Source organism: Chiloscyllium punctatum, chromosome 10 (assembly GCF_047496795.1).
Source record: "Chiloscyllium punctatum isolate Juve2018m chromosome 10, sChiPun1.3, whole genome shotgun sequence".
In the NCBI taxonomy this organism is placed as follows: Eukaryota; Metazoa; Chordata; class Chondrichthyes; order Orectolobiformes; family Hemiscylliidae; genus Chiloscyllium; species Chiloscyllium punctatum.
Window position 1 is genome coordinate 76,563,101 of NC_092748.1, and position 15,854 is coordinate 76,578,954.

The 15,854-nt window shown below is 37.7% G+C and overlaps 1 protein-coding gene across 1 annotated transcript in view; it reads right to left on the reverse strand.

The window, feature by feature from the left end:
• Positions 1 to 15,854, reverse strand: part of LOC140482319 (extended synaptotagmin-3-like) — a 142,103-nt gene that overhangs the window by 2,997 nt on the left and 123,252 nt on the right. The window contains exons 15-22 of the mRNA XM_072579600.1: positions 14,815 to 14,889; positions 13,432 to 13,518; positions 10,127 to 10,276; positions 6,582 to 6,922; positions 4,247 to 4,345; positions 2,366 to 2,497; positions 1,841 to 1,946; positions 43 to 92 (exon numbers count right to left, since the gene is read on the reverse strand). Coding sequence (XP_072435701.1) covers positions 43 to 92; positions 1,841 to 1,946; positions 2,366 to 2,497; positions 4,247 to 4,345; positions 6,582 to 6,922; positions 10,127 to 10,276; positions 13,432 to 13,518; positions 14,815 to 14,889 — 1,040 coding nt within the window. The remainder of the gene's footprint in view (positions 1 to 42; positions 93 to 1,840; positions 1,947 to 2,365; positions 2,498 to 4,246; positions 4,346 to 6,581; positions 6,923 to 10,126; positions 10,277 to 13,431; positions 13,519 to 14,814; positions 14,890 to 15,854) is intronic.

The window sequence follows — 15,854 nt, forward strand, 5'->3', positions numbered from 1 at the left end:
AATTACTTCAATGTTCAAAGACAAATAAGGAATGCATCTTACCATTCTGTAAAACCTGGGGTTAATTTATCATTTGGGATGTCAATCAAAACCTTCAATAAAAGAAAATTTTTTAAAAATTAGACTATAATCTCCAATTTAGAAGCGTTATCTATGCTTGATGTACACACTAAAATTCTATTCCTTTTTAGGGACACAGCAATGATGATCAAAATAAATATTACAGAAACAAAGATTTAAAAAGGAATCGCTGTACTGATGTCACCTTGGAAAGAAGAATTCTTGCATGAATATTTCTGCAGTAAAGTTTCAACCATTAAAACCAATAATAAGTCATAGAAAACAATCTTGCAGTGGCTAAACACAGCCTAAATGGGACAACTATGAAACACTAGTCTTTTGAAATCTCTGGTTTGATTCAGAACCTTGCCAGTGTATGGGTAGGGGTGCTGCAATATGTCTGTCCTTAAAGTCCAGATGGAGCAGGGGTACAGCCTGCACTACAATGCCTATTCACTATTCAGTGATCCCTCCCCATAATAGCGAGAGGCAGGCCATTAGGCTTTGCTGTAAATAGCAGTCCTCTCTCCATTCAAACACACAGCAAGATTTTGGTCTTTGGTTCAGGAAGTTAGCACTTAATGCATGCGTGACTTCCAAAAGTGAGCCTATTCACTCAATATTTTGGTCTTTGGCATTTGGGTGTCGGCTGAGCTCTAGCCTGCCATCTCTTAAAGTGACAATGAATGTGGGTGGATGGTGAGGCCAGAAAATGGCCTGATTCAATTTACTAGAACTTTGGCTCTGTTCTATTTGTAGGATTTGTTCCCTCCACCAAAAAAAGAAAATGTTGAATGCCTGATGTCTTTGAAATTCACAAAATAAAATAAAAGCAATGTCAATGTTCTGAGGAGGCTTCAGCGGCTTAGTACTCAGAGATGCTGCAAGAGTCTTTAACGCTGCAGCAAACATTAGAACAATGTGAAAATCAAACAATAGGATCTTCTACATCCATTCATATATATCAAATTCTCCATATTGTAGAATGCAAAAGAGGACTTTAACCATTGCAGCGAAGACTCATGTATCTGAATCCTTATGTTATACTGGTCAATTTAATTGTCTTTCATCTTCTGAGACAAAACCCTATGATCAATCACAACCTAAAATATGCAAACACACTTGAAAATAAAGCATCATGTACCATCTAAACACTTTTTAAAACTTAGCCTGGGGCATTTTTACAGCTAATGTTTCTCCCATTTCTTGTAAAAGCTGCATGACGCCATCAAATTGCAGGGGTTTTCAAATGTCCATCCCCATAATGCAGGTTGTGGGCTCACTACCCACATTCTCATCTCATGCTGGAAAAACTGCCAGGAACAGGAATGAGGGCAGATTCCGAGAAACTGTACTTGAATGGACAAAGGCATGAAAATCCAGCTCAAGTGAAAAATAATCATCTGCACAGGATTCCTAGGGATTGTTCAATCTATGAAACCATCAAATGCAACTTTTTACCTTTGATATGAAGAACAGTTATACATAGGAAATATTCAATACATCATTCTCAAATTTCTTACATAATTTTTGCTATGTCAAATCTGATGTGACTAAATTGAACAATAAAAACAAAATTATGTATATAAGATTATTCTGTAAGCACTTATCAACTGGTTAACTAAATATGATTTATAGTAGATGCAAAATATTGATAGTTCAGGAACAGCAAAACAACGTGTATGTACTTAGCAGTGACAACTGTTCATGGAATGCTAAGAACTTAACTGAAAACATTACATCATATTTTGCACAATCGTGATATTTAGCAATCACTTACCTTTCCAAGCTCTTTCCTCTCATGGGATCCAAATGACCGGTTGTTCTTTACAGCAATGTCTAATTTGCGTTTTGGAATTTCACCTATTGAAACTGTAAACTCAAATCTGAAAGATGTGCAAATGAAACTACAATCAGGACTGATTTAAAATAAAATGTACAGTACACATTGATGTTGCTGAGAATCCGAGACACATTTTACGTGCTTTCTATTTAGTCATGTCCTCTCCAGCTGCTGATCAAATACAAGATGGAAAACTGGGACTCTGTTGCTATTATGGAAATTTAACTTGTCAGCCTTTTAAAAAATACTACCTTGCATGGTCCAAATGTAAATTGATTTTACAATTAGTCATAAATCCAAAATTAGTTTCAAATAGTTCAATTTCAATGCTTAGGTATTCAAAATGTATTGTCAATCACAGAATAAATTCTCATGCCACTCAAGCCAGTACTGTGTAGGTCTGCTCAATTCCATTGTTTATGAAACAAGTGCTAGTATACTTTTGCCTCTACATTCACTTACTTTTCATCGTATTGTGGATCCACAGTCTTCTTTTTGACGTGCGTTCTTCTCCGGCCTGACCAGCTTTTGTCAGGAAGAAGATAAAGTCGTACATATGGATCTGATCCATCATTTGAACAAGATATCAGGCTTCTGCAGTGCAAATATTAAACCCATTCAAATTAAGTGGTGCACACAATTCTCTAGTGAAAGTAAAAACTCATGTATTACAATAAAATCCCACCCATTAACAATATATTTGAAAAGCTTCAGACTCCATAATGTTGGACAGTGAATCTTTTGTAAGAACCTTTTACTTACATTCTGCTATTCTATGGCAGAACTGTATCTGTATTCCAGCAGCCTGCCTTTGATGCATTTGCCTGTGTTTTTTTAATTTAATTTTATTTTAAAAGAAGAAAATCTGTCTAAGTTTCAACTGAATCAACTTAGCCAGCCTTTTTGGGAAAGGGTTCTAGAAATGTATTAATCTTTGTTTGAATTTGATTTAATTCCTAACTGGTCATTCTTTACTTTTAAAATTATACTTCTTTGCTCTGGATATTTCACCGAGAAAGAATTTCTTTGTTCACCCTCTCGGTATATTTTTACTTTTTTAATCTCCCAGCTTCTTAGGCTGTACTGAAACTCTTATTACAGTCAGAGTCATAGAGACATACAGCATGGAAACAGAACCTTCGGTCCAACCCGTCAATGCTGTCCCAACCCAATCTAGTCCCACCTGCCAGCACCTGGCCCATATCCCTCCAAACTCTTTCTATTCATATACCCATCCAGATGCCTTTTAAACGTTGCCTCCACCACTACCTCTTGCAGCCTATTCCAGACATGCATCACCCTATGCATGAAAAGGTTGCCCCTTAGGTCTCTTTTATATATTTTCCCTCTCACCCTAAACATCTGCATTCAAGTTCTGGACTCCCTCACCCCTCTATTTACCGTATCCATATCCCTCTTGATTTTGTAAACTGACATAAGGCCACCCCATAGCCTCTGACACTCCAGGGAAAAACAGCCCTAGCCTATTCAACCTCTCCCTTTAGCTCAAATCCTCCAACCTGGCAATGTCCTTGTAAATCTTTTCTGAACCCCTTTGCATATTATTTTGTTCAAAAACTGCATGAATCCATGTAAGATTCTGTAAATCCCTTTTTTAGAAATAGAATCAATCTAAACATTGGGGCATGGACAGCCTCACAACTTCAATGCATTATTGAGGCGACAGGGCACCTATTGTTAAAGTTCACTTGAGAATGTAACGTTTTAAAAAAAAAAGTTATGGGATTTACATATGAAAGAACTGAAACCAACACAGTCATTCTAAAAGATGAGAGACTTAACAAACAATCCAGGTCTTTTTCAATATATAATTTCAGTTGCATCACACTGTAGACTTTTGCTATGAATTCTGTGTCTTATGAAATTATACTCCACAACCACCTGATGAAGGAGCAGCGCTCTGAAAAGACATGCTTCCAAATAAACCTGTTGGACTATAACCTGGTGTTCTGTGATTCTTAACTTTGTACACTCCAGTCCAACACCAGTTCCTCCTGTCTTCCAATTTTAAGACGAGATGAAGCCCTATAACTCTTATTTTTAGTAAATGCTCATAAACAGTTGCCTAAGATTCAGCCTGAGATCTTTAATCAACAGATTAAAGTAATTTCTGAAAAAGTATGGCATTCTGGTGTGATGACCAATGTTTCATCCCATTGTTGTTGAAAACAAAATCAGGCCTCCAGCAAGATTAGTTGGTTACTAGATTTATTTCACCTTCATTTCGCAGGCAGGACATGCAAGTTTAAGCCACTTATTTTCGTGGAATATCATTTTGTACAATACGTACTACTTTAACTGTGTATCAACCATAAGTATTACCTGCAACAATGAACAATTACAATCAGACTGTGGCGTGCAGTAGAATATCGCACAGTGAGCTGGATTTTGCCTAAAGATTCTTCATTCAGGGCCACACCACTGAAAGAAAAATTAAGACAATAGTTTGCTTATCTATACATATCTAAATGTATTTCAAGTAGTTTGAAATCTTCATTTCTGCAATTACTCAGTGGTGACTTCTCATGGTGCCGTCGTCAACATGCACAAACTATGGCAATTAAAGTTCAGCTATAAACATTGAACTTGACTCGATTTTACTGTTGACTAAGCAACACTTCAAAGGAAATATTCCAGATTTCCTAATTCTATTTAATTTTATAATGGTGTGTTCAGACATTTGCATTATATCTGCTAATCAGAAAATTTGAAAACTCAAGACAGACATTTAGATCCTAAATGAGTGACAACTATCCAACAATATCCCAGGGTGATGTCTGACACTGTATCTATACATTAGATTCAGTAGGAGGACTTAGGGCATGAGTATTCCTGACAAAGGAAACCCTGACCTCCATTATGATGATGGTATTACTTGTCGGGGAAAGCTGTGTTTCCATTATCATTTCCCTGTCCCTGTCTAATTTATGGCACTTTCTGGTCAACCCCTGTCATATTTTGGTGCTAATAGTTTTTAAGTAGATAATATTAAAAATAAAAACTAGGGCCGGGAGTAGGCAGTTCGGCATCTTGAACCTGCTCTGCCACTTAATACAATCATAGTTGATCTCATCTTTCCCTCAACTCCCTTTTCCTGCCTGCTCATCCTTTAATACATTACTAAATAAATACCTGTTTGCCTCCTTCTTAAATTTATTCTATGTCCCCGTACCATTGCACTCTGGAGTAGTGAATTCCAGATTCACAGCTCTTTAAGACAACTAAATTCCCTCATCTGTTTAAATCAGCTATCCCTTTAACCTAAAACTATGATCTCTCATTCTAGATTGCTGCACATGAGGAAACATCCATTCTGTGTCTACTTTCTCAATCCGCTTTAGCATCTTCTATACCTCAACTTGACCTCTCATTCTTCTAAACTCAAAATATAAACTTAAATTGCTCAATCTCTCTTCATTAGACAAATTCCTCATCTTTGGAATGAATCTAGTAAAGCTACACAGAACTGCCTTTAAAACAACTACATTCCTCCTCAAGTAAGCAGACCAACATTACACATAATGAGACCACCTCTGGAGTACTTTATGGATTTACTTAAATTGGTTAGAAACATGCAAACAGACTTTTCATTGTACATTCCTCCTATACAAAAATATTGAGAAACTTTCACTCCAAAGTGAAATTATTGAACTTTAATTACCATAGCTTTTATTAGCTGTGTGTGTGAAATGATTCATCCAAATGTTCCTATAATATTCTGCTCAGCAAGATGTTTGATATTGAAATTTCAGGATTTCATTTCTAATTTCTAGATCATTGTACTTATCTCATTTTCTGATTTATTTTGATCAGCTAGAATGGATCTTCCTACAACTGAACCTGTACATGTTGCTCAAATTATTTTTACATTCAAAGTCTGGTAACGTTAGGCTAAATTTGGGCAAATTACACAGTTATCCATTGTTTTCAATTAAAGAATCAACCTAGAAAAATGTAGACAAAACTGAAACACAAAGACAGACAAATTCAAATCCACAAGTAGATCAAGGTGACAGGAGATTAGTTGAGAATGTCAATATTTTTCTGGCCATCACCCAGAAAGTTTCAAATAATACTTATTGGAAAGGAACGTTTGCATCAACTAATTTATGTAGGAAATTTTAGCTTAGAGTCAGTAAGCAAGTACAGGCTGTTTTGCTATAACATGCATTTCATTAACCAAATTTGCTATAATAAGATTTACAAATTGGGGACACTGCTTCTAAAGCACAATTTTTTTTAAATGTATGTTGGCTTTAACGCAATAACATTGCCAACACTCTAAGCACGGTTTCTAAAGTGTGATTTTTCTATAACATGGGGTTGTACAAGAACACAACCATCGTGTTATAGAAGAACTACCTATACATGGTTTTAAAAATCTTCAATGGTTTTTATTGTTTTGCTAGTACAGTGACAAATTTTAGTTCTTAGTTTGTATCTGCCTAAATTAACTAATTGTTCTGTGCTTCTTTCAGTCATCCTCATCGCAAGGTTTTGATGGCTCCTCACTTTACCTGGAATTCCTAACTAGTTATATTTTAACCCAATGTTTGTATCACAGGCTGAAAAATTCATCTTTGAACAACCTTTAAATACTGTACTTGAAGTTTCAAAACACAAAAGATGTAATTACAAAAATCAAAACAGACTATACTTTGTCAGCTGCTGAGGATCAAGGGTAGAAATCGTGAGTGACGATTCAACAGTAGTCCTAGTCATATCTTTTAAGGCATCCAAGGAGCTGGACTGTGTTGGAGATATTGGCAGTTCTGATTTAATTTCATCACCGTCTTCAGACTGCCTTTCTTCTTTCTCCATCGGGTCACATACTGTACTATTACCACATGTCTCTGGAACATCTGGTGATCCTAAAGTTGGAGGAGGAGTGTTAGGCTGGCTTCCATTTTTCTTTTTCTTTATGGAAATAGGACCCTTTTTAAGGGCATTCAGTCCTGTGTTGACACTGTCAGGATCTGGTTCCTCAGTGGTGAGTATCTGTGAATTTCACAACGAACAAACATCAGCAAGCAGCTCTCAGCTAGAAACCCTTGCAGTTGCTAATACTATATCTTCATAATTTAATAGTCATTCTTCTCAGATGTTTAGAAGTAGGAGATGATGCATTTTGGTAGAAAGACCATGGACAGATAATACAAAATACATAGTACTAATCTTAAGAGAGTCCAGGAGGTACCTGGGTTTATTTGTCTATATATGGATTGCTGAAGATGGCAGATAGTTGGATAAAGCATTCAGTATTCTGGGCTTTAAAAGGGACAGATAGTGCAGGAGTAAGGAGGTTATACTGAACTTGAACGAGACACTTGTATGCAACACTGATACTCAGCTGGGGTATTTTGGTCACTATATTTTAAAGGAGAATGTGAACATTTTGGGGAAAGAACATGGAATAGATTCACAAAGACTGTTCCAGAGATAAGCAACTGCAGTTATGGACATTATTTGGAGAAATTGAACTGTTTCCATTAGAGAGAAGACCAAGAGCAGATTTGATTGAAGTTTTCAAAATCTTGAAGTGGCTACAGAGAATAGATGGGGACAACCAGTGTCTTCTTATAGAAGGTTTGAGAATGAGAGGACACAAATAAAAGACAATTTGCAAAAGCAGCAACTGTAATGTGTTAGAAAATGTTCACACAGCAAGTAGACAGGATCTAGAAAACATTGCCTGGATGTATAGTGCAGGTCAGCTGCTCTGAAGGTCCATGCACAATGATCTGTGTGCCAATACCAGTTGCATTACTGACTTCTGGAACTGGGCATGAAATGATTATTTAGACAGAAATAGTACTCAGGATTATGGGGAAAATGTAGGAGATTTCCATTCTGTCATTATGCTCCTTGAGACATCTAGTATGGATATAACGGGCATAACAATTCTGTGATTCAATTCCATAACACAAAACTGCCCAGAATTTTAATGCCATTCTAAATGATGAAAGCAGAGCTTCAGATTGTTAAATCCAGGCACGGAAGCTGAATGTGCTCATATTACATTCTTCTGTTTTTTTTAAAATTACATACAGGAAGAGCAACTGGAAAAGTGCATTAAGTTGAGCAGTAGAAACCAACAAATGTATTATGAGGAGTAGGCTATTCTGCCTTTTAGACCCACTCTGCCATTTGATAAGAGTATGACCAATCTGATTGGGGCTTTACCTTTACATTCCATCAAGCAATAATCTGTAACTCAGCCTTAAGCACACATAGTAAGACTATGTCACTGAAGAAACTCTGGTGTTAAATGGAAAACATGTTAAGTTGATGCAATCAAAATCCCTGTTAACTGGGAAAATGGTAGAATATGGACAAAAATAAAAACCCAAGGACACAAGTTATGTCAAATAAAAGTCCATTTTCAGCACAAACACAGAGAAGAATTGTGCAATAAGGGGTTATTTGGACACGAAAGAAAAAATAATAGCTCAGCAAGAGTAATTCAACATCTGACTGCTATCATGGGACAACGATACAGGCCATTGCCGGATGCAAAGGGATACATCACGTAATACAAAAGTATTGGAATCAGCCCATTTCTGCTTTGAGTTTCTTTGAGCAAAATGGATTATTCGAACCTTTGTTCATCTTTGGTCAGGTGCTGTTGCAATGTCACCTCCAAACAAAAGAAAAAATGGTTAGGAATCCTGGGAAGTATTCATGTTGTCTGAACTGGTCTTTCCATAGATAAGAATGGGATTTATTTCAATGATCATACTTGCCCGGACCAAGATTGGAATATTCAGGATGATAGGACCTCAGACATCCTGAACACAGCATGGACAACCACAACATATTGGATATGAATCATTACAAAAAAAAAGGGGTGAAATCAAAGGAACTTTACTGCAGTTGAAGAGTCAGGACTGATTAGTCTAATAGAGGCCTACAATCAGCAGTGGATGGGCCAGCCATATTGAGGATTCTAAGCGTTCCAGCTAAATCAGTGATCTTGTCAGGATAGGTCTGCAGTCATAAGGGGGATGGGGTCAAGAATAATAAATCAATCAATCAGTCTGCCTTGCAGACCACAATTCTCACCAGAAGGACCAACTGCATAGAAGGCTGCAAGTTATCAGCTAAATCTGACGGGTATTGGGGCTGAGATTTTAAAAATTAATTTAACAGTAGCAATCAAAGTCAGGGAGTTTGTGAATGATTTGAGGTTTGGGGCAGTAACATGAGATGTTGCCTGTGATTTCTCAGTAAAAGGTGTTAAGTTGGTGTGGCTGTGTTTTGATTGGAAGTGGAGGTTAAATTGTGGAGGGATTTAAATCAGATAAACCAATCAAGATATCATACTTTTTAGACCAGCTCAGACATTTTGTATCAGCATATCAGAAGATTAGTTTAATAAACAAGCTTGTGGTTGAGCCAAATCCGGTCTGTGCAATTTTGTTCTTAATGAAAATCCAAGGTTTTGGAGGGGGCTATTGGCAGTGAATGATTCGGAATAGAACCTGTTTACAAATCTACTTAAACTGATTGGTATTAAATTTCTAAGGTTTTAACAATGATGCTGTATAAATATTTGATAGAATTGGATTTAGCTTGCATGAGAAGTTAACAAAGCCTTCTATGCTCTCACATCTGTGCATAACATATATTCATATCTAAGAAAGCAAGGTTCAGCAAAATAGGTAATAAAACTCTGATATATTTAACCTACAATGGGTCTATGACAGAATACGGTTGGTGACGTCCCTGTCTATCGGCCAGCAACTCCATGTTCAAATCCCATTCCAACACCTTATGAACAAGGAAAGTGCATTATACAATGGCCAAACAGGATTTGCATATAGATGCTCAACCTAGGACAGCATGGATTCCTGGTCAAAGACGACCACTATTCATTGCTCTATGACTACAAATGTACCTGCCAAAGTCCTTGGTTAAAAATCACAACACCAGGGTTACAGTCCAAAAGGTTGGACTATAACCATGGCGTTGTGTGATTTTTAACTTTATCCACCCCAGTCCAACATTGGCTCCTCCACGTTAAAATCCTTGGTGACAGAGTAACTGAGACACACCCCTTTGGATGGTTCAATTGGCTGGACAGCCAGTGTGGAACACACTGTGCCAACAATGAGGGGTTCAATTCCTGTTCATGCTGGATTTGGGACATAGCTCCTAGTCCTACTTGTGTATGAAAAGATTAAGAGAAAAGATTTAACATACCCGAAGAACCATCTTCAATTTTACAAGGCTGTTGGGGCCCGAGTGTTCCAGCGGAAACCTTTGGTCAAGGGTCAGATTGGAGGCTTTCAACAATTGATACAAAGGAATGGTCAAGATCCCAAGGGCACACTCCCAGTCTTTGTCTTTGATCTTCTCAAAACAAATTGTAACAGTAGTTTGCATATTTTACTTAATAAAACTGAACATATAATAAATCACTTTTGCAATTAATGAATGAACATGCATACATTAACAATATTAGCTAATAATCTACTTAATTCCAGAAGGTAACTTTAAACAATATAGCTTATCCATGCTTCATATATCTATTCAAATTTCTAAAGTGTTGGGAAGGGAAAATATTAATTGGATCATTAATTTCTTGGATGGTAGAAACCAGGAAGTGATCAAAGGCAACTGTGTGAACTGGACAATTGTGAACCAAGCTGTATTCCTAGTGACAATGTGAGAGACTATTGCTGTTTGAATAACAAGGCATTCCAGCTTTTAAGCAAAAACAGTTTTGGTTTGTATGGACGTGCAGTGCTATTCTACAGCATGTCAGCATACAATAATCACTAGACCGAGTTGAACATTTGGCCCCTATGAACCAGGAGTGCAACTGGTAGACAAACAAACATTCAGCTGCCCTCAATTGTTCCATTGCCAGCATATCAACAACAGTGTTTGAGTAACCACATTCTAATGAGATCCCTTCAACTCATGGAACTAAAGTACATTTTTTCCTGATTGCCACCTCATGATCTCTTAGATATGCAAGCAAGCACTGCAGCATGAGAGGCAAATGCAATCTATAAACTGCTCTGTTGGCACAAGCCAAATCAAAAGCACTGTACTTACCAGCATCTTGGCTCGATGCCAGTGCCACATAAAAGGGAAATAAACAACCGGTGGAGGTTGCTGGCAATATTAGAAAGGTTCTGCCTCAGGCTCCCTAGAAGGAAGCTGATTAGTGTGTGTGGGATGATGCACTGGCTGCTTTCAGTGTGCACTGGCACCACGTGCAAGTAACAAGGAGCTGTCGTTTGAAGCTGTACAGGATATAGTTCCCGATTGAATGCATGATACACGAGAAGAAGACCAGGTTTGAAATGCTCCAAGGTGATGGACGTTTCTAGCAAGTTGAGACAGGCCCACAATCAGAAAGTCTAAGTGTAATGTGACTAGTTACATGACATTACTGAAGCCACAGATGCTCTGAAAGCAACACCTCAATGCCACAGACTAACCCTGTCACTCCTACAGTCGTACTCAGATTTAGAGCACAAAAACTTGGCCCTTCAGGCCATTAAGTCTGTGCAAATAAAAAAAAAGTACCCAACCATTCTAATCCCTTTTTCCAGCATTTAGCCCATACCCATGTGCACCTTGACCTCTGGTCATGTTGTTTCTTGGAAGAAACCACTGGCATCACTCCTAATCCCATCGTAACAGAATCTACAGAAGCAGCCATCATCAGCTACAGACTGACTTGCACAAGAGGGCCAATATAGACAGTGAGCTTCACCTCAGAGTATGGATGGCTCATTGCCACCTGCTTTCAGAAGGACTTAGTCATGTGGATAGATTTCTTTAACCATTCTGTTTATGATGGACCAACTGGATGGGAGGTTGTGACACCCTCTATTCAACATACTTCATTGCCTGAGGAAAGTTTCATACTGCTTGTATTGTAAAGAATGGTGCCAATGTTTATTTTCCTGTTTGGTTGCAATCTGATTATTTTGAGGCATCAACCCTAGCTAAGAAACCTTTAGACTCTTAATAGGACACATCTATCTGCCACACCATGGACTGCGAGTCCCATAAATGGGTTGATGGAGGGTTTCAATATTTTGGGAGAGAAAGCTGATTTGGGAGTACTTATACTGGAGAAGACTCCCAAGGTCTATGACATCCTGATAGGAAATCCCAGCCAGAGCAAAGATTTTTCCTTCCTTCAGCTCATAAATGCAAGTCACTTCTCTGTATCCCTTCCATGAATTGTCTGTGCAGGGCCACTCTGCAATTGCCGCAGGCCCAATATCTGGCCTTTGAACAGATGGGACAAAGTGTGCTACACCAAACACAAATTCTTGAACTTTGCTATCTTGGGGTGATCTTTCATGGACAGATATTTGTATCAGATACGCTATATAGCCTCCAAATTGATTTTCAATCATTTCTGAGAAGATGAGTCCCCAATTATTAAATTTGAAAGAGAAAGAGAGGTTTATAACTTTTACAGATATTGGGCCCTGATCTTCAGTTCAAAATACTCAGGGTGCATGGAGCTGGCTAACAAGGGGAACCTCCAGGTTTGGGCGATGGTTAAAGTTGTAGACACACTCAATAATCAGTACCATGAATAGGTGATTGGGTTGGAGGTGGGATTAAGGGTTGTGATCAGTCAAGAGATTGGTACCAGGTGGAGCGATGATAGTTGTTGCAAGTTCAGGCCTGTTACGACAGGCTCCATTAGTATAGGAACAAAAACAGAAGGGTCACTGGACATGAAAAATTAACTCTGATTTCTCTCTGCAGATATTGCCAAACCTGATGAGTTTTTCCAGCAATTTCTGTTTTTCTTTCTGATTTCCTGCATCCGTAGTTATTTTGGTTTTCTATTGGTGTAGGATTGAGTGGGGGACTCACTCCTGCTAGCTCCACATTCAAGCAAGCTACTTGTCTTCTTTGATGTTTGCAATCCCAAGAGGTTTTTTGGACAGCCACATGGAAAATCATTATTACAGAAGGTGGCCTGAAATAAGAGTTTAGCCCCTAAATTGCACTTGGCTAAAATGCGTAATGTATCTTTTTGATCCTCTTGTTTTACCTTAAGCTACATGTAGGTTACACACTTTAGATATTTGTTCAAGCTTCCCATCAGCCTCATTGGAACTTCATTAAGAGTTGAAGTGTGGTGCTGGAAAAGCACACTAAGTCATGCAGCATACGAGGAGCAGGAGAGTTGATGTTTCAGGCATAAGCCCTTCATCAGGAATGTTGCCCAAAACATCAACTGTCCTGCTCCTCAGATGCTGCCTGATCTGCTGTGCTTTTCCAGCACAACACTTTTCAACTCTGACTCTCCAGCATCTGCAGTCCTCACTTTCTCCTGGAACTTCATTAAACAGAGTGAGCCAATTGTTGTTGTATACTTTGGCGATTTCTTGACGCAATTTCAAAATTTGACAACGCAAGGCATTTTAGTACTGAAAATGAATCTGAACTTATACAAGACAATATTGTCATCTTTAATTTGTCTCAATTATTGAAAACATTGTTTTATATTATTATTTTACCTCCAAGCTTAGCTGTTCGGAGTGAACATTTTTGATGAAGAATACAAATGCTTGTTCCCAAATTGGTGAACTGGTATTGTAGCAAATCTGTGAATCCAAAGTTGATAGTTAAATATGCATAGTCTTTCACAATGCTAATAACATTTGTAAATTATTTAATTGATTTGTTTAAGTGAAATGTTAATTACCAACAGGAAATTCCTGTTGGTAAGTAAAGTGTTTCATTCCTGAGAAGAAATTGTTTACACTGTGGTATGTTAACGCAAATGTAAATCTTTAATCATTTTTGAAATTCATTTGATGTCCAAATAATTTAATAAGATTTCACAACTTTCTCAATACTTTTACATATCCTGTAAATGCACACTTGCATTGTGGCTTTTCATTTTTTTCCCCCCAATGTTGCAGTCAAGATGATAAACAAGCTGCCTCCCAGGTTCTTGTAATGGGGGAGATTTTAATTTGTATAGCACTACTTCTGGATATACCTCGATTCACCGCTGCAGGGAACACCGTAGGCTGCTACCTATGTGATCTTCAATGACAATCAACAAAGAAAGATAAATGGACCACACAGACAGCTGTCAGCATGGGGAAATCAACACAAATCTGCAAATACCATTAACAGTGATCTTCCACAAGCACATTTCTCCCCAAGGACTTTAAACTCCACAGCACCAACAAAGCCACTAATAGCGAAAAGAAATTCCCCTACAAAGACTCCAGTAACTGACAGCTGAAAATCAGGAAGAATATATGCCATGTCATGGGCCCTTTGAATATCGAGGCTGCACAATTTCCAGAACATTGCTTAAGTTTGCAAAATTATTTCCTATACCAGTCAAATTGAGAGGTTATTGACATCTATAATCAGCAAATGTGAAAGGATCCGTTTATGACTGCTCAAAAAACAAGCAGCCAAATAAGTACTGAGGTCAGAGGAAACAAAATTTGCTGAACCTACAAAGAAGTATCAGCCTGTTGCTGCTGGCCCTTCTGCAGGATCTCTTCCTTCCAATCCAAGATACTCCGTCCTATTTGCCATCTGACTCATTATGGAAGGTGGAGGATTTTTGTTGTCTATTTACAACCAGCAAATTGCAATCATTTGCTGTCTACAGCTTGCTAGTAGTTTTTAAACTGAGGGCCAAACTAGTTCTGGTCATGAATCTCATTACCAATTTTGGACAGACAGAATGGACATTCTGATGGCTTTACTGAGATCTTCGGTACAGTTTTTAGACCATTCCATCTCATCTTAGGTAGAAGTGACTCCAAGCTTCTACTGCACTAAAATATATTGAAAAATTAACTTACATAATTTGTATTATTCTACAGAGCAATTGTGCTCAAATGTGCAGCTTTGAATATGACAACTCCTACCTTACTTTCTTGCATGCTGTTTCCAACAACGAGTTGAACAGAACAGCTGGGTTCCGAGTTAGCCTTCTTTATTGACTGTGAATGTAAAACATTATAAACCGTCATTTGAATGTTTGTTTCCAATGACAATACTAAATTCAATAGATATTAAATTACTATTTGCTATTTATTATCCAGTTCATAAGGACTAAATTTAATTTGATTGTTTTTAAAATTTAATGCCATTAGGTCTAGAGGGTATTAACAACACTTTTACCTTAGAGGATCACTTATGGATGGCACACATTCCTACTGTTCCTTTATCACAACATAATGATGCTCATTATCCATGTTCAACAAAAATAGTGTCAAAATGGCTCTTCTATACAGATGATAGCAAGAGTATGTTTTGTAAGTGAAGTCTAGAGTTCTGTTAAAAGGTCCTTCCTCTTGTTTTTAAAAATGGTTTATGGTATCTGTAAACTTGGCTAGGATGGTTGGTTTGTAGCATACACCACTGAGGCAGAAAATACTGGAGACAGCATCACTATTAAAGTGGAATGTGGTACCAAAAAAGGAGAACTAACTGTTAATAATTGAACAATGGAGAAATGTGGAAAACTTTGTCCCTATTACGCTGAAAAGCTGGAAATGCTGCTCCTGGAGGTGTAGCAGAGATAGCTGACCTGACCTCAGGCTGCAGCTCACATTGCCCACTATATACAGGAAAGTTATGACATAGTCGACATATTTACTACCAATTGATTGCCTGCAGAGGGTCTCCTCTTCACCGCAACTAGCCATAGCAAACAAGACTCAAGGCAGAAACTACAATATCAGAAGGATAAGTCAGTACAAGACTTCATGAAAACAAACCAATTTTTCAGTTCATCTTTTTCCAATTTTAATATTGAATTTTAATATAAATTTTCCCCCTTTTTTAACCATTTTAAAAATCAGATCAAGGTGACAGATGCTGCATGAAACTCAGTATGTTTTTTGAAATTTGTCAGCTGTGAAACAGGTAATGCCAATGGTCTCAAAGCATTGAGGGAGGGTGT